This window comes from Dermacentor silvarum, chromosome 4, assembly GCF_013339745.2.
Source record: "Dermacentor silvarum isolate Dsil-2018 chromosome 4, BIME_Dsil_1.4, whole genome shotgun sequence".
NCBI lineage: Eukaryota > Metazoa > Arthropoda > Arachnida > Ixodida > Ixodidae > Dermacentor > Dermacentor silvarum.
The window spans coordinates 206,764,519-206,791,698 of record NC_051157.2 but is presented as its reverse complement, the minus strand read 5'-3'; the positions used below and the strand labels follow the sequence as shown (position 1 = coordinate 206,791,698).

General features: G+C 48.6%; 1 protein-coding gene across 1 annotated transcript in view; it reads right to left on the bottom strand.

Annotated features, from left to right (window-relative positions):
• LOC119450908 (2-Hydroxyacid oxidase 1) overlaps positions 1–27,180 on the bottom strand; it is an 82,062-nt gene that overhangs the window by 10,731 nt on the left and 44,151 nt on the right. Inside the window, exons 4-7 of the mRNA XM_037714380.2 lie at positions 16,151–16,272; positions 14,386–14,477; positions 13,215–13,373; positions 7,825–7,894 (exon numbers count right to left, since the gene is read on the bottom strand). Of these exons, the coding sequence (XP_037570308.1) occupies positions 7,825–7,894; positions 13,215–13,373; positions 14,386–14,477; positions 16,151–16,272 (443 nt within the window). The remainder of the gene's footprint in view (positions 1–7,824; positions 7,895–13,214; positions 13,374–14,385; positions 14,478–16,150; positions 16,273–27,180) is intronic.

Below are 27,180 nucleotides of genomic sequence, written 5' to 3'. Positions count from 1 at the left end.
CTAACACAGCGCTGAACGACCACCTGCGAACAGCTCTTTACGTCCGCCATTTCTCCTCGTATTGAAATTCACAAACCGCTGTTGCGCACTCCAAAAGAAATTAAACTTTGAAGCGTTTTTAAATTACAAAACGCACGTATCACTTGGTCCTGATAAAGAGAGGTCAATTATATTATAACGTGCATGCCTTTTTCATTACATTAAAAGAATTTATGCGGCGTCTGCGACAAAATCTGGCAGCAAGCAACCCTGGGCGTTACATCAGTCGCATTGTTGACACCGCACCATGTGAAACGGCCGTTGCGAATTTCGCATCTGCGGAAATCGCAGCTGCGAAAATCGCACTGCAAGATCGCACCATGTGAAACAGCTAGTAACCCACTATACGTACGACGCCACCCTTAGGTCGCGGAGAAGCGAGCGGCGCTGCTGCGGAGTACGAAGATTGGGTCGCACCGCAAGGAGACGCCACCAGAAGAATTGACACTCTGCTGTCCTTTGCTAAGAATCCTTTGCAGGCATCCTTCCTTTCATCCCTTACCCCCATCTTAGGCCACGGGTCATCCTTTCTAATAAAGGTTTCAATCAATCAATCAATCAATCAATCAATCGTTCCTCCGCCGTAACCCTGCCTAGCTTCTCCTCACAGCCGCGCGGGGGCGAAGCTATGCAATGACGTCACTCCAGAGTATATAGCTCCGCGTCGCCGAGGCGTGCAAACACACTTTGCCTCGTGAGTTCGCGCCGAAGAAGATCGTCACGCCCGAAGAAGAGGAGGAGCGGCGCGAAAAGCGCCGCGCTGCCACTCGAGAGTGACTCCGAAGACCTCGCACCGATCCAGAGTTACCCCAGCACCGCCACCTGAAGCCTAGAAACGCCAAGCTAATAGAGAGGCCAAGTTAAAGCTAAGAGAGAACCAAGTTAAAGCTAGGGAATGGCCACCAGCTTCGCTGTTTGCTCAGACTTCACACCACTAGTGTGAAGATGCCCATATTTCTTTTTGCATAAAAAGTCCCATTTCAATGTAACAGAATTGTGATACAATGAAGCATATTGGTGATTTTAGTGATTGATTACATCGAGATTTAACAGTTTTTTTCCGTCACTGTGCGCTCGCTGAGTGCCACCTATAGCTTCCGTGTTGCAACTGCAACTGATGTGCGCTAGTGTTATTAGGTTGTTGATTAAAGGCATTTACTTTATTACTTGATAACCAACTGTGACTTTTGTGCAAAAGGCGTGTTATTCACCTTAACGCATTTCATGTGAAGAGGTCTTAAATCACTTTATGCCAAAAGAACTATATAAATTTGATTTGTTCCAATCGGAAATAAAACATGGTATTATTTGCTTGCCTCTTTCTTTTCTGTTTCATTTTAGCGTCACTACAGTTTAACGTTTTTTAATGCGAATAGCATTCCTTGATTACTTCAGCCATTGTGAGCCTATCTATCTATCAATCTATTTATCTCCTACCTATCTATCGCCTACCTACCTTTCTACAGGGTGTTTCATTTTAGCTGCACCAAATTTTTTTAAAGTTGCCTGTGGCAGATAGCACAATTATACTCCTTGATCTAAACTACTCGATGAGGCGGCCATTACTTCCATGAGAAATGAAAACGTCTAATTGAATAATGAACATAATTACGCTAATTAACTTTTTAATTATTTATTTTACGGCACATCTTTCAATCTACGAATTATATCCGCTGAGTTCGCGAGGCGTATCCACTTGAAAGGAATTCTCAGGACAAAACCAGTTTCGAGATATTAATTTTCATAGTGCCCGACGAAATGCATGGGCGTTCCAGTTAACTTTTTGAGGAAAACGCTGCTATATGCACTGAAGCACAAAAGCCCCGAGTTCCATAGCAAAGTGGGGCGATATCGCAGTATGTGGTATATAGCCGAAGCAACGAAAGCCTCAGAAATACCATCACGCGTGTTAAATAAACGTGACATCAGAAATATCCTCGGTCGCAACATTGCTCGGTTGCTATTCGCATTACCATCGACAGTCATTGTGAGATCAATTCTGTAATAATTTTTAGAGCGCAACTCTTTGGCGCCCGTTCCTGCGACAAGCGTCGGCGTAACCGAGCAAACGAGCACAGCAAAAGATGAAAGCTAACGCGGATCGCAACGGGGGATCAAAGACGTGAGAAGAAAAGTGGAGAGGAGCGTGCAGCGGAACCATCAGGCGGAAAGCGAAGGATGGTATGGCGAAAGCGTGAGAAGCAAAGCGCAGTGCGGAGACGATGGCTACGAGATGGCGCCAGAGTAGCGCGTGTCGTCTGCTAGATTTGTCGGCGGCCGCTGCTGTGAATCGCGTCCACGCGTCACCCACGCGCTGGCTCGCGCGATCTGCAGATAAGCGAGGCAGTCGCGTCACACTTCGCTCCGTTTGCAACGTACCGCACGAGGCAGATTGTCCGCGGCAGCCAATATATCGGGAAATGAAAACACGTATACAGCTGCGCTCAAATTTCCCATTAGGGAGTTTCCTAATCATCGGTGAACTTTTTTTTTCTTTTTTGTGCTGTCAACATTTATTTTATTGCGATAGCAATTATATGGACACTCCAGGCGCATTTTTGCCGTCGATGGCTCATGCCTTTGTGCGTGCTGTATTCTCGCCACTCAGTTCGCGTTGAAGCGACAGACAGTACGAAGGTCACTTCGTTCGCTGTTGCAGCCGTGCTTCCTGACGCCAGCGTTTCGACAGCGAGTGTCCGCGGTCCGAGTCTGATGTGTCCATGTTTGCATGCACCCGCCGCGGTTACTTAGTGGCTATAGTGTTGAGCTGCTAAGCACGAGGTCGCGCTATCAAATCCCAGACCCGGCGGCCCCATTTCGATGGAGGCGAAATGAGAAAACACCTGTGTACCTTGATTTAGGTGCATGTTAAAGAACCCCAGGTGGTCGAAATTATTCCGGAGTCCCACACTACGGCGCACCTCATAATCAGATCGTGGTTTTGGCACGTAACACCCCATAATTTCTTTAATGTTTGCTTGTGCACGCTGACACCGTGCTTGTTAATTTAGTTAGTAGTCGAATGTTTACAAGTTTATACGGCGAATAAAACGAATATCCTTAATTCGTATAGATGTCTACTAATTTACTATCGCAATCAATGCTTCGCCTTTCTGACGAAACTGCAACTTTTTTTTTACTTTCAAAATTGCTCGAGGCAGATATTGAAATTGTGCTTCTCCAGGTAGGCTACTTGACAAGGCGGAAATTACTTGCACGCCAAAGTGCATTTTGAGTTGGTTCATCAATGAAGTTTGACTAACTGATTCTTTTTCCGTGACATTATAGTGCATGTTACAAGTGCTCAAGGGAAGCCGAGCAATAAGCCAGCATCTGTGTTCGCTCTGTGATTAGCACCCACCTGGAGATATCCACCACAAAACTTAAACAAAAGATAGTGGCAATAAATTTATTGTCACCCACAGCGTACGAGGGAACCGTTTGTAAAAGTAAGAACAAGTGCACGGGTAAATTATATTGTCAATTTCGGGGTCAAATACTTATAAATTAATGCTAGCATCAAATGCCTCTGGCTGCCTGTCACCAGCGAAACGCGATAGTGTTGTCCGACGCCACCTGCATCTCGCTGCGGTGCTTGCCTTTTTCAACATCGATAAGCATCATCGTCAGCCTATAATTATGTCCACTGCAGGACGAAATCCTCTCCCTGCGATCTCCAGTTACCCCTGTCTTGCGCTAGCTGATTACAACTGCCCACCTCCACTTTTTCCGCCTAATGCCAACTAGAATATCGGCTATCCCCGTTTGTTCTCTGATCCACACCGCTCTCTTCCTGTCTCTTAACATTAGACCTCACATTTTTCATTCCATCGCTCTTTGTGCGGTCCTTATCATCGATACTATTTATTTATTCGTCTCGCCCGGCAGAATGGAAGCACGCAGAAGTCATTATGATTCCAAAACCCAACAAGCCACTACAAATCAGCAACCTACGGCCCATCTCCCTGACTTCCTGCGCTGGAAAGCTTCTCGAACACATGGTTCACGATCGCTTCACCACATACTTCGAAGACTCAGGACTCATGCCTGACACAGTGTTTGGCTTCCGACAGCTCCTCTCAGCACAAGATATACTCTTACAGCTCAAGGAAGACCTCTTGGATTACCTAGAACGCCACAAAAAGTTCTCTATTTTAACGATAGATGTAAAAGGAGCCTTCGATAATGTGAAGCATGATGCAATCCTCCAAAACCTCCAAGACGCAAACTGCGGAATACGGACCTACCAATACGTACAGGACTTTCTCAAGGATCGCACGGCTACGGTGGGCATCGGCAACATCCGAAGCGACAAATTCGAAATGCCCAACAAAGGCACTCCACAAGGGCCAGTCATTTCACCTTTGCTGTTCAACCTCGCTATGATTAAGTTCCCGCAACAACTCGATGACATCGAAGGTTTAAGCTATGCAATATACGCCGACGATATAACGTTATGGACAAAAGCGTCGACAACCGGCCGACAGCAAACTACCCTCCAAGAGGCAATCGATCTGATAGAACAGTACCTATCAAGATGCGGTCTCCAGTGCGCCCCCGAAAAATCAGAGCTACTTATACTCAAGGCAAGGACCCGGGGAAGACCACCAGCCTACGTCGACCCAGATCCCAACGTCACACTCAATGGAATCGATATACCTCAAGTTGACTCCCTCCGCGTCCTTGGCCTCACACTACATAAAGATGGTTCTGGCGCAGCTACACTTCCGAAGCTTCAGAAGACCCTAACCCAAGTAGCTCATCTTATTAGGCGTATAACCACTAAAAGAAGAGGACTTAAAGAGCAAGAAACCGTCCAAATTATCCAAGCACTCCTTATAAGCCGGATCACATATGGCACCCCGTATCTACTCCTCAAGAAAGCTGAAATTGAAAAACTCAACATCGTCATCAGAAAGGCAATCGAGAGCGCACTAGGACTTCCCAGTGCGACCTCAACCACGACACTACTCAAACTTGGCCTCCATAACACTTGGGAAGAAATGAGTGAAGCGCACAAGCCCAGCCAGCTGTAACGCCTTAAGCTGACTCAAATAGGAAGAGCAGTACTTCGCAAACTCGCATACAGCGAAAACTTTATAGCAGACTCAGACGTGAAAGCCCGATTGCCGCCACTTCTCCGTGACTCTATCTCAGTCGCTCCAATACCTCGAAACATGCATGCAACACACCACAAAGACAAAAGACAAGCAGGAGTTCGAGAGCTAAGCAAGAAATACTCAAGGAACCCCAACACGAGATATACAGATGCGGCAAAATACCAAGGTAGAAGAGCCTACGCAATTACCGTGACCAACAACAAAGCGAATGAGCTAGTCGCTGCCACCATACCGGCCAGAAATCCATAAACGGCGGAGGAAGTGGCCATCATTCTCGGCATCGCCACATGCAAGGAAACAGCAATCATCTTGAGCGACTCGCAAACGGCATGTAGAAACTTACAAAAAGGCCGAATCTCTGCCGCAGCCGTGAAAATTCTAGAAGAGCTATCAAGACGCCAAGAACTACCCGAAACCTACGTCGTATGGACTCCAGGCCACGAACACCTGGCAGGAAACGAAGCAGCACATGCTGTCTCCCGAGAGCATACCAGCCGGGATTTCCTGCCGCACGGGATCCTGAAATCGACGAGGGTGGAGAACATTCCCATCAACTACGCCGTAATACTGCAGCATTACCGACTCGAAAGAAGAGAATATCGTTTACCACATTCAAAATTAAGCAAGGAAGAAGCCACCGCCCTCCGCAGACTACTAACAAATATGTATGTCCATGGAATTATCATGCACCGGATGCACCCCACTAAATTCTCACACCTATGCCGATATTGTGATGTACCAGACACCCTCCAACACATGGTGTTGGTGTGCCCACACCGCGAGAAGAACAGTCAAGACGATGCCTCAGAACCGATACAAGCCACCGAAGAAACGTGGGAGGCAATGTTAACTGCACAGAGCCTGGAAGATCAGCGAAGCCTGGTGGACCGGGCCCGGGCTGCGGCATTAGCCAACGGCTTTCTGGACTGAGACAGCCGCCCACCTAGGGCGAAGAAAGAACACTTTCTCGCTGTTTCTAACAATAAACGTTCATTCCTCCTCCTCCTCCTCGCCATCTTACGTCAATTCGGTGGGACGACGCACCCACCATACTGAAAGACGCGTTATCACGCCCTAATAGTCAAATGTTCAGAGTTTGCGCTTCGTTTATTAGCGAGGAAGATCATCATGTCTATCAACAGTGGCACACTAAGGTGCACCACTCAGAAACTTGATGCATCAGGGGACGTATTCTGGGACGATCACTTTCGGCGATACTATATCGCCTCGGCCATCAGGCGCGTGCTGATTGGCTGATTCAGCACTAGGTCACGTGAAGGCGGTAGTACCGCCGAAAGTGATCGCCGGAGAATACGTGCCCAGCTGTCGATCTGCTTGGTTCTGCAGTAATCATCGTCATCATGAGCCTACATTTATGTCCACTGCAGGATGAAGGCATCTCCCTGTGTTCTCCAATTACACCTGTCTTGCGCTAGCTGATTCCAGCCTGCGCCTGCAAATTTCCTAACTTCATCAACCCACCTAGTTTCCTGCCGTCCTCGACTGCGCTTCCCTTCTCTTGGTATCCATTCTCTAACTTTAATGCTCCACTGGTTATCCATTCAACGCATTACATGGCCTGCACAGCTCCATTTTTTCCCTCTTAATGTCAACTAGAATATCGGTTATCCCCGTTTGCTCTCTGATCCACACCGCTCTCTTCCTTAGCCTTGCTAAGTCTAGATAAGCATGGTTGGGACTACTTAAGCTTACTCAGTTATCGATTTGATATAGCCGATCAATATCTAATTGATAATTTATCTATTATCAATAAAATCTGGAAAATGCAGGGGATGACTTGGTAGTGCTTAGCCTAGCCCAAATACGTGACCAATACTTTGCGATAACCAATCAATAGTCCAATCAGTAGCTAATAGATAATCGATCAATAATCAATAAATTCCGCAAAATGCTGGGGATGACTTGGCAGTGCTTAGCCTCGCCCAAATGCGTGGTCAATGCCTGAGATAGCCAATCAATAGCTAATCGATAATCGACCAATAATCAATAAATTTCGGAAATGCTGGGGATGACTTGGTAGTGCTTAGCCTAACCCAAAAGCCAGGACTAGCTAGGTGCCCATCTGCTGCGCTGTCTCTTTAGCAGTGCACCTCCCGTGCAAGCTACGCTAGTTTTTTTATTATTATTTTTATTTTTATTACTGGCTAAGAAAGTTGAAAATAAGTCCAGCATAACAATTAAAAAAAAACTTGCGCAGAAGCTATCGACGACGATTCTCAATGTAAGCTAATAGCCGAACGCAAATCGCTTTATTAAAGGAATTGTGGGCTTGACGACGTGCATTTGATACAGCAAGAATATTTAGGTAGCTTTTCTTGTTTCATTGTGTAATTCAGTAAAGAAAACAGCCGTTAACCAGCTCATATGTAGCGGTAGTATAGTTGGACAGCACGTGCGTCTCAAAGAGTTGAATGGCTGGCGTTGGGCAACAAACGCGCCTGTAACTTATCAAGTGTGATGCACGGTACGTTACATCGTAGTGCGCCTGTATTGACACATATACCACTGTCGTACGGGTGAATAAAATTTCTTTTATCTCAGTTTCACGCGCGCACGCGCCTTTATAACAGGGGCAGAAGTCCAACCACCGACCACGAAAATGGGCTAAACAGCCAAAGAAAGCTATTCGCTTTAAAACTCTCACCTATTAACGCGAGACAGTTGTCGAGCTCCCGGCGGATGCACTCGAGCACCTCGGTGACTCCCTGCTGGCCCTGCGCAAAAGAAATCGAGAGATGTAATATAGCTGTTCTAATATGGCTTGTTTGGATTACCCTCTATTGCAGAGACTTTGTATTTATGGTAAAGGTCGAGGACATCACGTAAGCCTTGTTTATTGTAATGCTCGCCTGAAATACGTACCATACTAGCGTAATCAATGGGAACGGGCAAATTTCAAAGTACACCTCGAACGCACAAATTACCCGAGTGCGCGATGTCACGGCCATTGTTGCCGTTTTAGCGACATTCTTGTGTATTTAACGACAAATTTTTCTATTAGGTGACCACCGCCTTTTTTGAGCGACATGACAGAGCGATTGGCGACTGTTTAGCGACTTCGAAGTTACGAAAGTTTCTTCGGAAATAGTATTTCAGGTAGCACATTATTATTAAACTGCAAGTGACTCAAGTTGTCTGTACGGTGCGTGTCCTCTGTGACCATGATGAAGCGACGGTTGTCTTCACATCAGCGGTGTTCACATCCTGCCTGTGCTTCAGAGCGCTGTGGGCTTAACAAACGTAACAGTGTGCTCACAAAATTCACGTTTTTTTTTTTTTTACAGCGAAGCTGTTTGTGGCTAGGGTTCCGTGGATTTTTCGTGTCCGTAAGCAAAACGACGCGGTAGAACATTGGCGGAACTGATTTCTACCATGGGCTTCACCCTCCTGACGGACCCCACACACCCAACGCGCATTGGCAACTCTGTGACTCGCGAGACATGTCCCGACCTCACACTGATCAAAAACATCAGACACGCAGATTGGCTCAACACCGAGGAAACCCTCGGCAGCGACCACTGCATTATCCTCACCACAATCCGAACACACCCCTTACCCGTCCTTACCAACAGGCAAAACTTCCCGACTGGACTAAATTCCGATTGGAGTACACCAATTCGATCCCCATACGCCACCAGGGCTACGCCACCTGGTCTCAACACCTCGTGTCGTCACTTCGTCACACCGAGCAGACGGTTCAACTCTCAGAGGCCACACCTGCAGTGGACAACCACCTCCTGCACCTCTGGGAGGCTCGGAACAGCCTAGTCCGCCGCTGGCACCGACAGAAACACAACCGAAAACTCAAACTACGAATCGCAACCCTCACTCAAGAAGGGACGAGTACGCGGCCCAGCTCGCCGATTCTAACTGGGTGGAACGCTGCAACACTGCCGCTACGCAGATGTCAAGTCGTAACACCTGGCGTCTTTTCAGGGCTCTCATAGACCCTAGCCAAACACGCACAGAAACACAAAAACACTTACAGCGTGCACTTCACTCATACGCGGGAGACGCGGAGAAATTGGCACAAGCGCTAAGAGATAAATATCTCAGCGGTCGCCAACAGGACCCCCTCGGACCGGCGTACTCCTATGCAGGCACGGAGAACGCTGACCTGGATCGTTGCTTCCAACTCCACGATCTGAAGGCGGCCCTGTCCAAAATGAAACGAGGAACGGCGCCAGGCAGGGATCGAGTGACGGTTAGGCTTTTAGCCAACCTCCCTGACTCGGCGTACCTTCACCTCCTCGACTATTTCAATCAGATCTGGGAGGGGCGTGAGCCCCTACCGATTGATTGGAAAACGGCCTTGGTTACTTTCATACCCAAGTCAGGCAAATCCATTAACATTGACAATCTCATACCCATTTCCTTAACCTCCTGTGTGGGGAAACTTATGGAAAGCATGGTCCGAGATAGGCTGTCTGAATATCTGGAAGCCCAACACACCTTTGCGGACACCATGTACGGTGTTCGCCCACATCGCTCTGCACAGGACATTCTCCTGCAACTACACCGAGACGTTATCGAACCAGCGGAACACCCCAGTGACGACAAGGTAGTCCTCGCCTTAGACCTCAAGGGAGCTTTCGATAACGTCACCCATGACATCATTCTTACCCACCTCTCACAGACACTGTGGACATAACGCTTTCAGGTATGTTCGCCAATTCCTCATGGAACGGCAGACATACCTCCGTATTCAAGACAAGGAGCATGGCCCGTACCCCCTCGGTACGCGGGGAACACCACAAGGAGCGGTCCTCTCTCCTCTCCTGTTCAACCTTGCCATGGCTCACCTCCCCCCATTGCTCAATGATGTCCCAGGCGTGCAGCACGCTCTGTACGATGATGACATCACGCTATGGGCAACCCAGGGATCTCTTGGCAGCATCGAGACGTGCCTGCAACAAGCAGCGTCGGTAGTAGACGACTACGTCCGTCGCTGCGGTCTCGAATGCTCACCTACCAAATCGGAATACGTGCATCTTCGCCCCAAACCAAAGGACACCACACAAATCGAACTTTCCCTGCGTACCGGGCCTATCCCGGAACGTGATGAAATCAGAGTCTTTGGGCTCTTCATCCACACACACCGCAAAATCGACACCACCCTGCGTAAACTGCGTACGGTATAGGGGATCAGGTGGGCCGTATGATCCGCCGGGTTTCGAATAAACGGGGAGGCCTCCGGAGCAGGGATGCTCTGCGCCTCGCCAACGCATTCGTGACCAGCCGGATCCTGTATTCGACCCCCTACCTGCGTCTGCGTAAATGCGACGAGAATACACTCGACTGTATACTCCGCAAAATCTACAAACGTGCCCTTGATCTCCCCATCTCGACATCTAACCAACGTCTCGCAGACCTGGGCATGACAAACACATACGGGGAACTTAAAGAGGCTCATCTCAACAACCAGTACCTGCGACTTGGCACGTCGCAGGCTGGGAGAGACCTCCTACACCGTTTACACATCTCCTACACCTACCCGGTAGAAGAGCGGAACACGATACCTGAGGACTGGCGTGGTGCCCTGATCATTCCGCCTCTGCCCCAAAACATGACTAAGGGGACCCACGATGGTAGGCGTATAGCGCGGGCTAACGCCCTACAGCAACGCTATGGCTCACGCACGGGGGTCTTCTACATGGACGCATCCGGCCCGCATCACGGCGGGTGGTACACGGCCGCTGTTGTTCACCAAAACGTACCTATTCAAAGGCTCACCTTACGAGCACCCGAAATCACACACGCGGAAGAAGTCGCCATAGCACTCGGCGCAGCGGACCCCGCATCTCGGATTATCATTACCGACTCGCGGAGTGCGGGCCAAAATCACATCCGGGGTTGCATCACTGAACGCGCAACCCAAATTCTTAAACGATGCTACTATCTAGATCGCCTCAACACGCGTACAATCATCTGGACCCCTGGCCATACAGGGCTAGGTGGAAACGAGGCTGCCGATGCCTCAGCCCGCGCACTAAATTACCGGGATCCGCCTCGCCCTCCATTGCCTGATGTTCCAGCACCAAATCCGGCTACATCCTTCAAAAAAATCACGACCCTGTACAAATCGCACAGGCTCAGATTCCTACCACCGGCATCGGGCCTAAACAAGGCGGACGAGCGCTGGCTCCTCCGTCTCTACACCAACACGGTATTGTGCCCGGCCATACTCAGACACTTTAACCCGGCATTCTCCGGGGCCTGCCCACACTGTGACCATCCCTTCGCGGACCCATTCCACATAGTGTGGGCCTGTCCATCAAACCCGGCGGTCCCGCCACACCCCTTCCCATTCCCCCCTACCCGAGAGAGCTGGGAGGCTGCCCTGCTCGGCTGCTCGACCCTGGAGGATCAACGCGTCCTAGTGGCCCGAGCGCGTGCTGCAGCAGAAGCCACAGGGGTTCCGGACTAGGGACCCCTCCTAGATTTTGTGAGAGGCCGGCCCTTAAGGCCGGCCCCAACTCTCTCCTGTCATCACTCAATAAAGTTTTTCACCACCACCACCACTGACAAAGAGAGGGCGGTGCGAACGCAGACATGGCCGACGCGGGTCGCACAGCGGAAAATCTTTGGGAAACCTTCATCATCTACCTGGGAGTCTACTGATGTTGAAAAAGGCGTCTACTGATAACTAGTCTATTCGAAAATTTGGAGGACGCTTAAGCTTCGCCTTCAGGAGTGGAACGCGATAGCATTCAAAGATCCTTGACTGTTTCTAACACTTCCCGCCAACTGCAGCTTATGTAACCTTAATGTTTACCGGCACACGCTGGCGGTGAACGCTATGCACGAAGGCGCGCTTTCTGGTAGAAACGCGGCCTCTTTCGTGGGCCGGCCTTCTTTTATTGTTTGCACCGTTATTATTTCCGCCTGATAAGATTTAGCATAAAAGGCATGCGCTGTCACTGTTTTGTTTCATGAAAATTGTTTGTGGGCTGTCACTCAAAATTCCGAGGAATAACTTTGCAAAAGAATGCAAGACAAAGTGTGAGCAGCTTTAGTGGTAAAATATATTTGGAGGTCCTGCGTGGTTGGGGATTATTTCCTCGGCCGCGGACGGCAATGCCGACGCCGACGCCCAATTTTCTGCGACACGGCGCCCCAAACGCTATCGCGTTAAAATGCATAACCGAGGGACGCCTACGAGCCAGCTGTGGAAGATGACGACGAACGTGCGAGCAGTAGCACGAGCGCGTTCGCGCGGGACGTCAGGTTTTGCTTACGCACACCAAAACCCACGGAACCCTAGCCATAAACAGCTTCGCTGTAAAAACCAGAAAGTTGCCATTCTTAATTTTGAATTCCGCGCTTCTCTTCTGCCGTCTTAATGGGGAGGCCTCCCGAGGAGTCAGGCGCCTATGAAGAGTGACGGCGACAACAGATGCGAGAGTGCAATCGGCGCCGGCCGGCCGCAAACACCCATTGTCTACCGACCAAGACAAATAATTACCAGCGATCAGGACAGTAAATCTGTGTGCGTACCGTTTTTTACGATGGCCACCGATTAAGACAACCCGCCGGGGTGGCTCGTCAACTAAGGCGTTGCGCTGCTCAGCACGAGGTCGCGGGATCGAATCCCGGCTGCGCCGGCCGCATTTAGATGGAAGCGAAATGCAAAAATGTCCATGTGCTTGCGTTGTAGTGCACGTTAAAGAACCCCAGGTGGTCAAAATTAATATGGAGCCCTCCGCTATGGCGTGCCTCTTAATCAGAACTGGTTTTGGCACGTAAAACCCCAGAAAGAAGAACGATTAAGACAATAAATGTGTTCGTACCTTTGTTCAAAGTTATGTGTCATGTCTGTGTCGTGTGCTAAATGGCGTCACTGGTCATCCATCTTCACAAAGTGGAATAGCTCATGATTTTAAAAAAAGTTTCCGCCCCCCCCCCCCCCGTACAAATAATCAAACCATATCTTATCCGGTTAACCTCCCCAACTTCGTTCTGTTTCTATTTATCTGTCCATCTATCTCCCACACACGATTTGCGGCATGTCACGTTTCGAGGAATGACGCTCACCTTGTATCCCAGACCATAGTGGATTGGCCGGCCGATGAACACTGCTCTAGCGCCTAGGGACAACGCTTTGACCACATCGCCGCCACACCGGACGCCGCCGTCCATGTAGACTTCGCAGCGGCCACTCACGGCACGCACCAACTCCGGCAGCACCTCCAGCTGCAATCGGTACACCAGGGACGCCTGGTGTCAAACACCGCTGCCATACCATGTAGCACAAGCTCCATTTCAGCGTGAAACACAGAATAGCGCCACCAGCACTATGAAGTTAAACTAATAGAAGTCACGTTAAGAAAAAAAAGTCTGCGCAGGTCCGCAATACTTAGCACTTTCTCATCATAAACAGCTAAGCAGGGCCGTATTTCCTATCTAATTCATCTTAGATTGTTTTTGCCATTCATCTTGAGCTCTAACGTCGCTCGGACGCCGTCATCGCTAGAATAGCCCACTCAGCGCGATGTATGATTAGAAAAGAATAAATAATTAAATTGAACGTACAGATCACTGGCCCATCTGTTATGCCACAGGCTGTTCCCAACCAAACATTCAAAAAACAAAGACATCGAATACTTTAGGGGCCCTATTTTCTAATGATTTATTACATTATCCATTACTTCCGTCCTATATACGCCATAGCTCAGACGTCGCCGTTATCTTCGGTATCGGTCACTAGCTCCAACGGGTCATGACCAATCAAAATTTTAAAATGAGATGGATCCAGCGACGGCACAAGCGCTCGTCCCGTCCATTCGTTTCATTCTTTGTCCCTGCGTTCAGCAAAGTGTTCACTTTAGTCCGCACAGCTTGTATGTATGCAAAACGTCTGGTCGCCACCGTAAACCTGCGACGGCGACTGGCATAGGCTTTGACACCCGGCCTACACAACACCGAGAGGAACGCGCCTGTCAGATTTCCAGCACGACTTCCTTGCCGCGTGTGACCAGATGCTCTATATGCGCGCAAGCAATCGGCACGTTGCCAAGCGCATGGTTCGCGTAGTTCCGTCACAATTCTAGGTGTACAGTCTTTTTACAACGACTAGCGACTACAAATAATAGACAATTGCCAAAGCTCCAGAGCAACGTGAAAGTAAGTGAAACCGCAGGCGGGCACACATGCATGCATAGCGAAGGAGCGTGAATTAGAAGGTTAATAAAAAAAACTGCACTACCGTAGCAGGAACGCCGTCCATGTAACGACCACCGTGGTTGGACACGACGATTGCGGAAGCACCGTGATCCACAGCTTCAACAGCGTCATCGGCTGTAAAGCAACGAAATAATGCATATAACATGGGCACATCGCCATCGTGACTCTGCGGGCTTGCAAAATATAGGCTTGTTATCGGTCCGCAAATACTTTATTTGAAATATTGCTGCAGTATTATATTATTTGCCCCGTTTGACTTCTGCAATGGATATTTTTTCTGTGCTTCACCACAATGCCTGACACACAGGGTCCCTGCGGTAGATATGCCATGCAGACAAATTAATAAATGACACGTTGTTACTGCGAATTTATTTTGGTGTAAGATATCCATTTGCAGGTCGTACTGAAGTTCACGCTCGTGGCTGGGCTGTCGCCGACGACGCTCGCAAAATTCTGAGAGTGCGCGAAGCAACCTTGTTACGTGTTGCCCCAGTGACACGGGCCAACCACTGACGAAAAAAAAACTGCCACATTGCCATTACGGACCCTGCATCGGCCGCTGTGATCCCGTTTGGACGGAAGTTTAGGTAGTGGTTAAACAGGAGCAAAGCACGTGGTTTTCAGTAGTACCATAAGGACTCTGGTAGCATCTAGACAAAGGGAGACTTTCAGAAGCAAAAGTCTCCAGCAAAAGTCCCCAGATTTATCTCTCAGGGCTTTTTGCGCCGGACAAACGAGGAAAGAATCTCTCGTGAAAGTTGGCCAAATTTTGGCTCTTTCCGGAGCTCTCGCTATTGTTGGTGAGGTGGTTCCTCGGCCTTCCGAGTGCAACAGAGCAATTGCTAATATATTTGCTTCGGCTCGGCACCGAAGTTTGTAGCTCATCGAGTGGCTGATTGGTGATGAGACCTGAGGCCTGGGTTCGCGGGTGACCAGCCAATTATAGCGAGATGTGCTCCGCGTGCTTGCTGGGCAGCGGGTGAAGCTCGCGCGTAGGCACGAAACGCCGAGCTGAACACAGCCTGAACTGCCGGCGTCGTGAGGTGACATGCGGAGCCGCGCCAGCACTTTGCAGGCATACGCGACGCACTCCTGCGGCCTGGACCACCACGAAATTTCAAGTAGCCTAAACCGCACGCTTAGCAAAAGTCGGTGAACGAATTTCTGCACTGCTGGCGTTGTAAAAAGAACTGTAGGGACATTTCTCAAAATAAAAAATTTTTAAAATTGCTTTTTGATACAAAATGTCTGAACAAAGACCCCCTGAAACTAAACTGTTCTCGATCTGAAATTGTTTTGATCTTTGCAAGCAAAGGACCCGTTTCTTTTTCATTTTCACGTCTAACTGTGGTGCCAAAGTTTTATGCAAATGTCACTTTTAGTAAATTTTTCATTGAAAATTACTGAGTATTATTCGCTTTGACCGAAAGAAACTGATGTTAGCTACAATTTTAGACTGCGATAAGATTTGGCATCGCCTGAGACGTACGCAATAGAGCGATTTGAGCCTAAAAGATTATTAAGCACGCGATCTGGCCCGGGTGTGAGTGGCGCGACTTTTTTTAGGTTTCTACCAGCGGACGCATGTCATGCTAACTGCTTGTTCATACATGTTTATACAGCGGGTCAAACAGGTTAGCCTCGTTCCTTTTTTCATGTGTAAACTCGGGAAATAACGAGACGTTTGTTTCCGAGAAGCAACTTCGTTTTAAATACGAATATCGCTTCCGCGCATCGTTAGACATGACGAATTACGGGGTTCGTGTTAATGCTTCAGCAATAATCACCTCTGAGGGTGCCCTTGATGACTACAGGCAGGTCGACTTTACTGCGCAGCCAGTCGATGTCATCCCAGCTCTGGCAGGGGTCCCACTCATGGCCGGGCGCGCCACCACGAAGGCGCGAGAAGCTGCGATGAGCAATCGAGCTCTGTGGTCATAGAAATTAGGTACCAAGGCTCAGTTAGACATGCCTTATGTTAACGCAACCTTAAATGATCGCATTATGTAAGCTTATATAATTCTACTTCAGTAAAACTAAAGGCACAAACACGTATACGTACTGCAATTGACGCGATCGCCACTTCGTAATGTCTGCAATCTGCGCGATTGTATACGACTTAGGAGCCTTGAAAGCTTTTATTAAGTCTGCTTTAAGTACACGTAACAACTACTTTATAGGCGTCATGGCACGGTCCTCTAACTATTCTGAGTTTATCATTAAAAGTGTGTGTAAAGGGACCATAATGGTTATACAAAAGAGAAGAAAGAAATTGCCTCTGAGCACACAATTTAACTTGCATTCGTTGCCGATAAATCCTTCCCATCGACAGGGATGAATTGTGGGACGTCAGAAAATGTGAGATAACCGCTGTATCCACTGCTTCTAAAAGGCGGAAATCACAACGGACGTCTTGCTCTGACCGTTCTGGCACACAATGGCGCGGCAATGGCGTGGCCTTTGAATGGTGCCCTCGATTCTTTCACTCGCGCAATAAAAGCAGCACAACCCAGAGAACGCATGCAGAAGCTACTCCGGGCTGGCTGCCGATCCTCACATGCAAAAAGAAAACAAAGCAAGCACCGGAGAAACTTGAGGGATCTTTTTCGCCGTTGTAGAGCTGCTCCTTTTCAGTGGCACATACCTAGTTACCGAAGTTGGCGTCAAATACGTTCGTTGAAGAGAGGCACACACCTACTGGCAGATACCCTGTGACCCAAGTTGGCACCAAAGAGGCTCACTGAAAACTAGCCCAGACCAAGTTGTACATGCCTAGTACTGCAAGTGGCCGTTTCTTCGAACAGGGGTACCTATGCCCAGTTTCGTATCTACAGTGACCCACGTCGGCGTGAAAGAGGTTCGTTGAATAGCTGCACGTATGTACGCCTGGCGCATACTAGGTTACCGGAGTTGCTGCGATGGTTTATTTCGAATACTGTTTCCTCAGCACAATAGCCCGATGCGCTACCCATTCGACCACGGACTACCCAGCGACCCAGGTAGGCGAGAAAACGGTTAGATAAAATCATACATAGGTACATAGATACATGCACACATACAAGCATAAATGTATACATACATGGCCCCCCGGAAAGTGTGTGAAGTAGCCTAAGAATGCGTACGCATTAAAACAATGGAGAAATGACTACAATACACTATACACAGACGTGGCAGGGCCGGTTAGAGGCATCATGACGATAACTGTCATGGAGCAATGTCAGAAACACCGCACATCGATCAAATTCAGAGACCCAATTAAAACAAGCACGGGGCAGCCATTTCGCTCGCAATAACCACACAGAAACTCACGAATATAATAACGGACGCGCAAGAAGTGCACAGGAACTACACCAGAGGCAAGATAGGACAAGCAGCCATCACCATCCCGAAGGACACCAAGTAAGTTGAAAGACTAGCAAACCTCAAATGGCACCAGCGCATCAGTCCGTAGATTGAACCGAAGGTGCACACGCCGCAGCCGGAGCACTTGTACCCTGGGCACCCCCAACACACGGACGAGCACAACTACCCAAACATGCTAACCACGTACATATTCAGAAGTCCTACAACACTATAGGCTATGCAGAAGGGAATACGTACCACCGGGTAAAGAACTAGACAAGAAACAAGAAATAATACTGAGAAGAATACAAACATGCACTCAAGCCCAAAAAGACTTCCCCCAATCTACATAGAAGATAATGAGCCACAATGCGCACGCTGTGGCATAGAGGCGGATCTGTAGCACATGGTATGGTGCTGCCAAGACACCGCGGAAATAGAAAGGATAGAAGAACCAACGATTCAGCGGTTGCGTGCAAATGCTGTCCAGCGTAGATCAGAAAGTTCAGCAGGAGCTGACCGAAAGGGCAAAAGCGGCTGCAAGATCCAACGGACTCCCGGAATCGGGTTACCGGCCACCAATTTTAAGGCCAGTAAAGAGCGTTTTTACCATCACCGCATAGGCGAAATGAAAAAGCTTCTGTCCGTCGCCTGTCCACAGAAAACTATCATCATCAGAATTGGCTCGAGTGTCGTCGTCTTCTTTCGCAGCTGGCTCGTTGGCGCCCCTCGGCTTGCGCTCGTGCATGCACCCGGCACGCGCTCGTGCCACTGCTCCCGCGTTGGTCGTCTTCCTCCACAGCTGGCCCCGTTGCCGCCCATCATTCCAGCATAGAATTTCCCTACTGTCGTCGTAATGGGGAGGCCGCGGTTACCTGGGTATGAGCCATTGCTTAAGGGGTATGAGCCATTCATTGTCTTACGTGACGGACAGATTTAATTTTGAACCAATTTAATTTCGAAGAGTCTCAAGCGACAATGGCGAGGCAAACGCAGGGGCCGCACGTTTCTGCTTCGCTAGTTAACCATCCGTACGGAGTGGTGTTTCTTTTTTTAATTATTTTTCTCTTTTGAACGCTTAAAAAGTGGGTGCGAGTTCGATTCGAGGACGTTTAGAATCAGTCAAATAGTGCCAAATGAATCAACGCTCTGTTGGTGTATTTTTTTTTGGTCCTCCTTTATTTCGACCCACCGGATTTTTGGACCAATTTTGCTGGTCCCATCAGGGTCAAATTACCGGAAGCATACTACCAAGCTGCGCGCCCAGGCTATGGAAATAGAGGGTGCATCAAATATAAACAACATTTTCATTTTATTTCTTTTATTTGTGGTAAGAAATAAACCAAGTGTATATTGTTTTTCTACGTAATCTCATGATTTAGAAATGCATTTTTCGCAGCGGATTGGTAGCTTATTGATCCAGTCATAATAAAAAGACGCGGGTTGTCTCAGCAGCCAGTTGCACATGTACGCCTCCACTGCATCGTCGTCGTCGAATCGTTGACACCCCAGAGCTTCTGTGAGGCGCCCAGAGCTGAAAGTCACAGGGCAATAAGTCAGGGCTATAGGGAACGTGTTGAAGTGCTGTCAAAGCTATTTTTATGTCTAATTTTGCATATTTGACTTCAGCGATGAGGAGTCTAGCATTGTGATGGAGAAGAAACATTTTACATGTTGGTTGGTCACGCCTTTCGCGAATATAAGCAAATCTAACCTCACTGAAGAGATCACAGCAATACGCAGCTCTGATGGTGCGACGATCATGCAAGACATCCTTGTGCGAAATGACGCGCGAGTCGCCCTTACTCCCCCCCCCCCCCCCCCACCCAGAAAAAAAGAAGAAAGAAAGAAAGAGCGGTTTCAAGCATTTTACTAGCTGACAACCAATTGTTGGCTTTGACAGGGACTGCTGCGCTCTTCTTTTTGCACTCCATGTTTGCTTGTTTCGATTCAGGCATGTAGTGGTCTACCAAAGTTACATCGCTAGTTACAATGCGACTCAGAAATGCCTCCCTTTCTTGCGCAAAGCTCGCTGAGATCTGCTCATAGGCATGCAAACAAGCGAACTTCCTTTCTGCAGTCAAAAGACGTGGCATGCATCGGGTGGACACGTTGCGGAGTCCCAGGTTCTTTGTTATTATGGATTGAGTGCTTCTGTAACTTATGCCTATATTAAAACAAACTTCGGAAACATTCAAACTTCGGTCGCCCTCCAGTAGATCAAAAAAAAAAATTACATCTTCCCGTAGGGGAACCCTGAGTAGTATGCGAAGCAGCCATGGGGTCGACTCAAGTTCCCATTAATTTTCAGATCGGCCTGTCGCCTCTGTCGTTTCGTGGCAGCGGCTAGAGCCCTCTTCTCCGCGGCGCTGTCCACGGCGCTGACACTGGCGTTGACGCTGGCGCTGTCCGTGGCACTCATCGCGGCGTTGCGGGAGGGGAATGAGAGGAAGTGAATGTTGATGAGTGGGCGAAGCACCGGGGGATCATTCGGGCAAAACGCCGGAAATGTTCTCCGGAAGCCGGAAGCTGGCTTCCGGAACCGGAAGCGGAACCGAAAATGGAACCGGAAATGGAACCGGAAGAGGAACCGGAAGTGGAAACGGGAGCGGAAGCAGAAGCCAGATTACGGTTCCGGCTTCCGGAAACCGGAGCTTGGTGTACATATACTATACATATACATACAAGGAGAGGAGGGGGATGAGGATGCGCATGCGCAGTACGGGTGTGGACGCCGCACGCCGCATGGAGGGAGGGGCATAGCCCCGACCATAAGCTGCTTCGCATCTAAAATGGCTTGAATGTCTGCCCGCTTGTCCGTGGGCGACAATCGTGGTTCTAGTTTTCAAGCTCTTCACGGCCTTCTACGAATTGATTATGCCCGGCAAACACACGGGGCCATGACCAGGCGCGGATCCAGGGGGGATCCGTATGTCCTGACCCCCACTCAGATTTCTGCATCGCTCCTCGCTGACAGGGCGATGGGCTTGTCGCTAAAGAATACGGCCACCAGCATTCTTCGAAGGTATTTTTCGCGATTACCAGTGGTAGCAGTCACGTAGAAGTAAAGCTAGCTCACCCACAAGCTTAGTTGTTTTCCGTAGGGGTGTTGTGTCGCTAAGTTGCCTTAGTTAATTTTTCTCATGCACCTTGGACCTCCTCGCACCGGCCGTGTTTTACTCGTCCCGTCCGCGGCGTCGAGCGAACGAGAGGACGTCCCTTTTGTGAAGTACGCCGATGTCCGCGCGAGCGCCTTCGCGCCTGATTAACTTAGTTCCCCCTTGGAAGTTTATATTTAAGTTTTATGTTGTCTCCTGTCAGAGTGCCCCAGTGTACAGTCATCGGTTATCTCTTACCGTTACCTGAAAAAGCCAGGGGTGCAGCGTAGATGCCTTCACGCGGGAGAAAAAAGCTAACAAATTGGAGAGGCGTCGGTAGAAGCAACGTGAATAGAGACAACGTGAACACAGACAGCGAACACAGACAGCGAGAGCGGGACCATGCAAAAGCGAACAATGCGTCGAAGGACTAGAGTCCGAGGAAGAACGTCATCTGCAGTCCCTCACGGCGGAGATACTTCAAGAGGAACGTCTTGCCGCGCCTCCTCTCGGGAGCAACATGCAACACATCAGCCCGCGCTTTCCTCTGTGCCCACTACAAAACCATCTATAGGACGCTGTAGCTGCACCAAGCAGAGGCGCGCAGGGCCGGACCAAGCTGAGATCACGCCGTCTTTCTTTGCGTTTTATGCTGTCTCCTGTCAGAGTGTCCCAGTGTGCAGTCTAATGTTGATCAACTTAAGCAGCAAATAAATGAACTTAATATGTGCCCCTCTCCTCCGTAGTTCGCCTATCTGCCCTTCAATGCAGCGTAACGATTGTCTGGAATTTTGCACTACAATGTCACAGAAGAAGATATCGACATTTTTTTTCTCCTGTGTCGAAGCGTTCGTTTGAACACACTGGAGCCAGCAAAGGTAAATATGCGTACCAAAAAAAAAACGTATAACTACTCTCTTTGTTTTACGGGTTTTCTTTTGCTTTTGCTATCAAAGCGGGGTTATAGAGCCCCGCTATCGATGGTTTGAAACGCCGCTTTCGAGACCTACCGCGCCGCTCCTAGACTCACTGCGCTATCGGACGTGAAGAACGAGAACTATTGACCCTTTTCGCGGAGCAGTTTGTTCTAGAGAAACGAGCAATTTGTTCTAGAGAAACGAGACGGTGCTTTAGGCGTACATCGCGTCAGCGACCACGCACGAATAAGAAAGCATTATACCGCTTCTACCTTGTTTCTGTGCGATCAGCTGTCGGAAATGTGACTGAGTTTTCGCTAAAACACTGTGCTCCATCAGGCTGGATTGAATCATGTGGAATGAAGACGTATGTAGTAGTTGACTGCAAAAACAGTTACTGGCATATTAAGGAATTGAATGAATATGTGTGGCCAAGCTCTCGGACCGCGGCTTGGACTGTCCGTACCGTGTTTCGGGCACTTCGAGATGTACGGCTTTCCTCGCGGATACAGAAACTTCAGCCCTGGTACGTCGTCAAGAGGGAGTACCACTCTTTAAACAATGTTAAAGGGAGTACGTAACTCCGCTTCCTGTCATAGTAAGGTTCGCGCAGAATATCTACACACATCTACCTCAACTGCGCCGGAAACTTACGCCCACTATTTCGCGAACGTGTCAAGAATAAGTGAACGGGCGCGCGCTTGAATATGTGCGCACTATGCGTTGAATATATGTGTTGAGGTGAAGCGCAACTGTGGCGCTGTGGATCAGGATGGTCATTTCAGCGTCCTTGGGCGCTATAACGTAAAATGATTCCGAACTGTTTTGATTCCTAACTCCTGACGTCAAATTTACGTAACCACCGACGCAAGTATCAGGCGGTGACCCGCAGCGTTGTCTGAACAACCCAATCAAACACTCCCTCGTTTATAGGAGGTCACCTTTGTTCGCTTTCAAAACCAATAACATTGTATACACTAAGCGGTTTTTCATATCTAATTGGCTGACAAAAGGCGAGGAGCACGCTCTAGTAGAGAGGGTTTCGATGGGGCCGAGCCAGCACAGTGAAAAGAGATAACTGCATGAAGAGGGTGGTGCCGGCTTCTTCCATTGGTCCGCTTCGCCTTACTTAGCTTGCGGTGGCTGGTCGAAGATCACGGCGGCGTGCAACGGAAGGATAAGAATGCCGCTAAAACGTATCCTCAGCAAGGGAGAGTTGGCAGAGCGATGTCGTATGCATGCCGAAAGGGCTCGATAACGTTTTACTGCCACGCAAAAAAAAGTTTATCATGCGCAAATAAATACATGCTCCCTGGCAGGTGCGAGTAGCGAGGGCCTGAGCGATCGGCGGGCAGCCATCTTCTATTCCTTTCGGAACGGGGCAGTCTGTGGCTATTCAGAACAGTTTTCAGTTTTGTTTGGCATATTAGTGCATTTTTTTCGCGTACACGTTACGTTGACGTGGTGAGTTTTCGCGGTTTTGTGAGGTCGCGTGACAGACAGGCGCAGTGGGCGTGGCCAGAAAACATTGGACCAATAGCAGAGGGCTAATGGTGAAAAGGCGTCGAATCAGGAATGATTATTTTTCATTTGTAAGGTTTAATCATGCATAATCAGTGTGTACACGTTATATCAGATGGGGAGCTATCGCGGTTTTCGTGACGTCGCGTGACAGACAGGCGAAGTTGGGAGTGGCCCGAAAATGTTTTGACCAATCGTGGAGGCTGATTGCAGAAATTGGAATCAAAACAGTTTGCAATCATTTTACGTTATAGCACCCCTGGAAACGTCCTGGAAATGGCGGCAGCACGCTCCCAGCGCGTTCGCGCGCCTTGTATGCGTCGCCGCGTGGGCTCAGAGCTTCATTCCACATCGCTATCGGTCCAACTTGGCTAAGAATGCCTTCGCATTCTGAGAAATTTCACAGCATCCTCCGTAATTTTTCATGACATACATCGCGTTAATAAATCTTATATGCCGGATAAGTACATTCAAACTGCTTTTTGTTTATGTATTACATAAAATATTGAGTGCAGTAGTTCCTTCAGATGAAAAAACATCAAGCTTAACCTACAAAAAACACCTGTTTTCCCCATGGTAGAGAAAAAGTAAAAGTAAGCCCACGCCAATGTATATAAAAAAATCAGAAAGACAAGTTGCCGTTGTTCATTTTGAATTTCACTTGTCTTCTGTCGTAGTAATGGGGAGGCCTCTGTGTCGTTTACTAAACAGCTTCACTGGTCATCTAACTTTAAAGAGTGGAATGGCTAAATTTTTAGCGCACTTCCATGCAGATAATTTTTTGGAAAACGTAAGCATATTTTCAACTTGTCGCCTTTGCCTTTTGCCTTTTTCAGCAGCAAGGAGTAGGTACACTCGTATCAACTGCATTCTTACTGTTGATTTACGTAGCTCTCGCTCAGGTGAGAATGTTTTTATTTCCAATCAACACCGCTGCAGTGAATACTTCCCGAAGCCCATCCAGTGCCTCCCAATCATTTCGCGGACAAGGCACAGCAGTGCGTCCATCTGCTGCGAATGGAGAGCTACCCTAACAGCTATGCATACGGGACCTCGGTTACATTGTCGAAGGTACACTCAGCTTCAAGGCGATGTCGGACTACGAGAAGCTACAGTTCCTAAAGGACCCATTTGTACCGTCGACAGGCATGCAGCTGCTGACCCAAACTGTTAAAAAAGGCGATAAAGGTCATCAGAAGAGGCTTACCTTCCAGAGAAGCTGGTTAGATAGGCACCCTTGGCTCGTCTACAGCAAGCACTTAAATGGCGGATTCTGCAAGTTCTGCATCTTGTTCCCTCCAAAGACAGAGCGCTCGTCATACAACTCTGACGTATTTGTGAGGACACCTATGACAAACCTGTCCAAGGCATGTGGAAAAGAAGGATCCCTTCACTCCCATGAGTCGAGTGTGGGTCACAGGGATGCAATGCTTCGGGCAATCACCTTCACCGCAGCAGTGGAGAACCCATGAAAACGGTTCCTGCTGTACTGTCTAAGCAAAGCCAGTAGTCGTAAGAAAAACTTGCGCATTCTTAAGCGCATTATTGAAGTTGTTCTACTCTGTGCCAAACAGTCCATAAGTCTCCGAGGTCATCGAGATGACTCCGCAAGTAATTCAACAAACTCAGGAAATTTCTTTGCAATTTTGAACCTGCTTGCAAATCATGATCCTCTGCTGAAGCAGCATCTGCAAGATTCACCACGCAACGCGACAATGACCTCTAAAACTACTCAAAATGAACGCATTAGGATCACTAAGGACTTAATTCAAGAAAAAATTGCATTGCAGATTCCAGATGGTCAACGAGTGTTTTCTATCATGGCGGATGAGGTCACAGAACCTTATTCAAATCGCGAGTTTCTTGCTGTGTGTTTACGATTTGTTGATTCTGCACAGGAAATTCGCGAGGTTCTTTTTGATGTTGCCGAACTTCAGCGAACGACTGGAGAGTCAATTGCCCACGCAATATTGAACTCGTTGTCCAAACAGCAGCTGGATGTCAAGTCGGTTAGAGGGCAGTAATACGATGGCGCTTCGTCAATGTCATCCGCGCGGGTCGGTACTGAGGGGCGCATCCGAGGATTATCTCCTTTAGCCCTTTACTTACACTGCCACTCTCATCGTCTCAACTTGTCGGTGGCTACTGCTTGCAAGCTCCCTAGCATCAGAGCTGTTCTTGACACTGTAAACGAGGTGTTTGTCTTTTTTGACGCCTCACCGAAACGAACACCTTTTTTGGAGTTCGTTATTTCACAGTCAGGTAGCGAAATAAGCAGGAGGCTGAAGGGCCTCTGCAAGACCAGGTGGATTGAACGGCATACTGCACTGGAAATTTTCCAGTTGCTATACGTGTCAATTATGGACTGCCTTGGCGCAGTGGCAACGCCAGAAGCATGCGGCAATGACAAAAGTGTTTGGCAGTTCGACGCAAGTTCCGTCACAAAAGCTTCAGGTTTGTCTTGCAGGTTACGAGCGTCCGACATGATTGTGCCCTTCATAATACTCAGGAACGTTTTGGCATTTGTCCGCCCCATAGCTGCGAAGCTTCAAAAACGAGACGGGGACATTTTTGAATTTTGAATGTCGCCGTCTCGTTTTTGAAGCCTACAACATGATAGACAAGACCATCGACCGTATGAAACACGTGCGCGGGCAGATCGACGCCGAGTACGACGACTGGTTTCAGACTGCGGAAGAGCTTGCTTTGTCTGTGGACACATGTTATCACGAAGCCTCGGCTTCTTGGGTTTCAGCGCAATCGGGTGAGTGCTCCAGCGGCAGACGCGCGCGAGTACTACCGCCTTGTTGTTGCTGTCCCTTTTCTAGACCACGTTATTCAGGAAATGGACAGTCGCTTCCCAAAGAGCAATCGAGTTGGTCTTGCCCTGCTCCAGCTTTTACCGTCTGCTGTTACCTCAGTTGACCTGAAAAAACTGAGAAACGATTTGGTGTTCTGGGAAATAGACCTCCGGGATCCATGATCTCTCAAGATGGAGCTGAAAGAGTGGCGTAAATTTTGGTCCCGGGAGAGCTGCGCAGTGGAACACAACATATCTAGCTTGATTAAGTCCACTGACGAAGACGTGCTTCCCAACACAAAGACATTGTTACGAATTGGAGCAATCTTACCATGCACAAGCGTCGACGGAGAGAGGAGTTCTTCTGCTCTGCGCAGGACGATGACGTACTATAGATCAACGATGACCGATGAGCGGCTGGCAGGACTCCTTTTGATTAGTGTGCATCGAGCGATGAACATTAATGGAGATGAAGTGTCAGAAAGGTTCGTTCTGAAAAACCGGCGCAAAATGTTCTGAAGCGTTCCGTGGATTTTTCAACTCCGTAAGCAAGAACTCAGCTCCCTCTCTTTGTCGTCGTTCCAACCGCTTGCGTGTCTAGTTTCCTGCTGCTCTCTCGGGGTGGCGGCACCGTCATGCGTTTTGTTCTCCGTAAGCAAGAAATGTGTGTGTGCTCAATTGTGTACCGCCGATCAAGACCACGGATCAAGAATGAATGTATGTGTGCGCACACGTTTGTGTGTGCCTTTCGTCGCGATTACCGCCGCCATGCATGACAAAAAAAAATGTGTTTGTACCTTTGATAAAATTATGTGTCCCCTCTGTGTCGTGTGCTAAACAGCTTCGCTGGTCTTCCACCTTCACAGGGTGGAATGGCTCCGGATTTTTTGCTTCACGCGAGTTCTACCCAGTTTTACACTAAAAACTTCATACCATGTTGTTACGCAATCTGTATGTGACATGTAAATTGTATCGTGCGTTTCAACAAAAATGAAAGAAATACCCAGCCGCTACCTCAAATGTATAACGAGCCTTTGTAAAATAAATATAGAGGAAGCGAGGTCCACTCATCACATCTCGCTGTTGCCCTGCGTGGATTGTCAGGGAACTCGGGAATTGTCAGGGAGCAAACAGTGCAC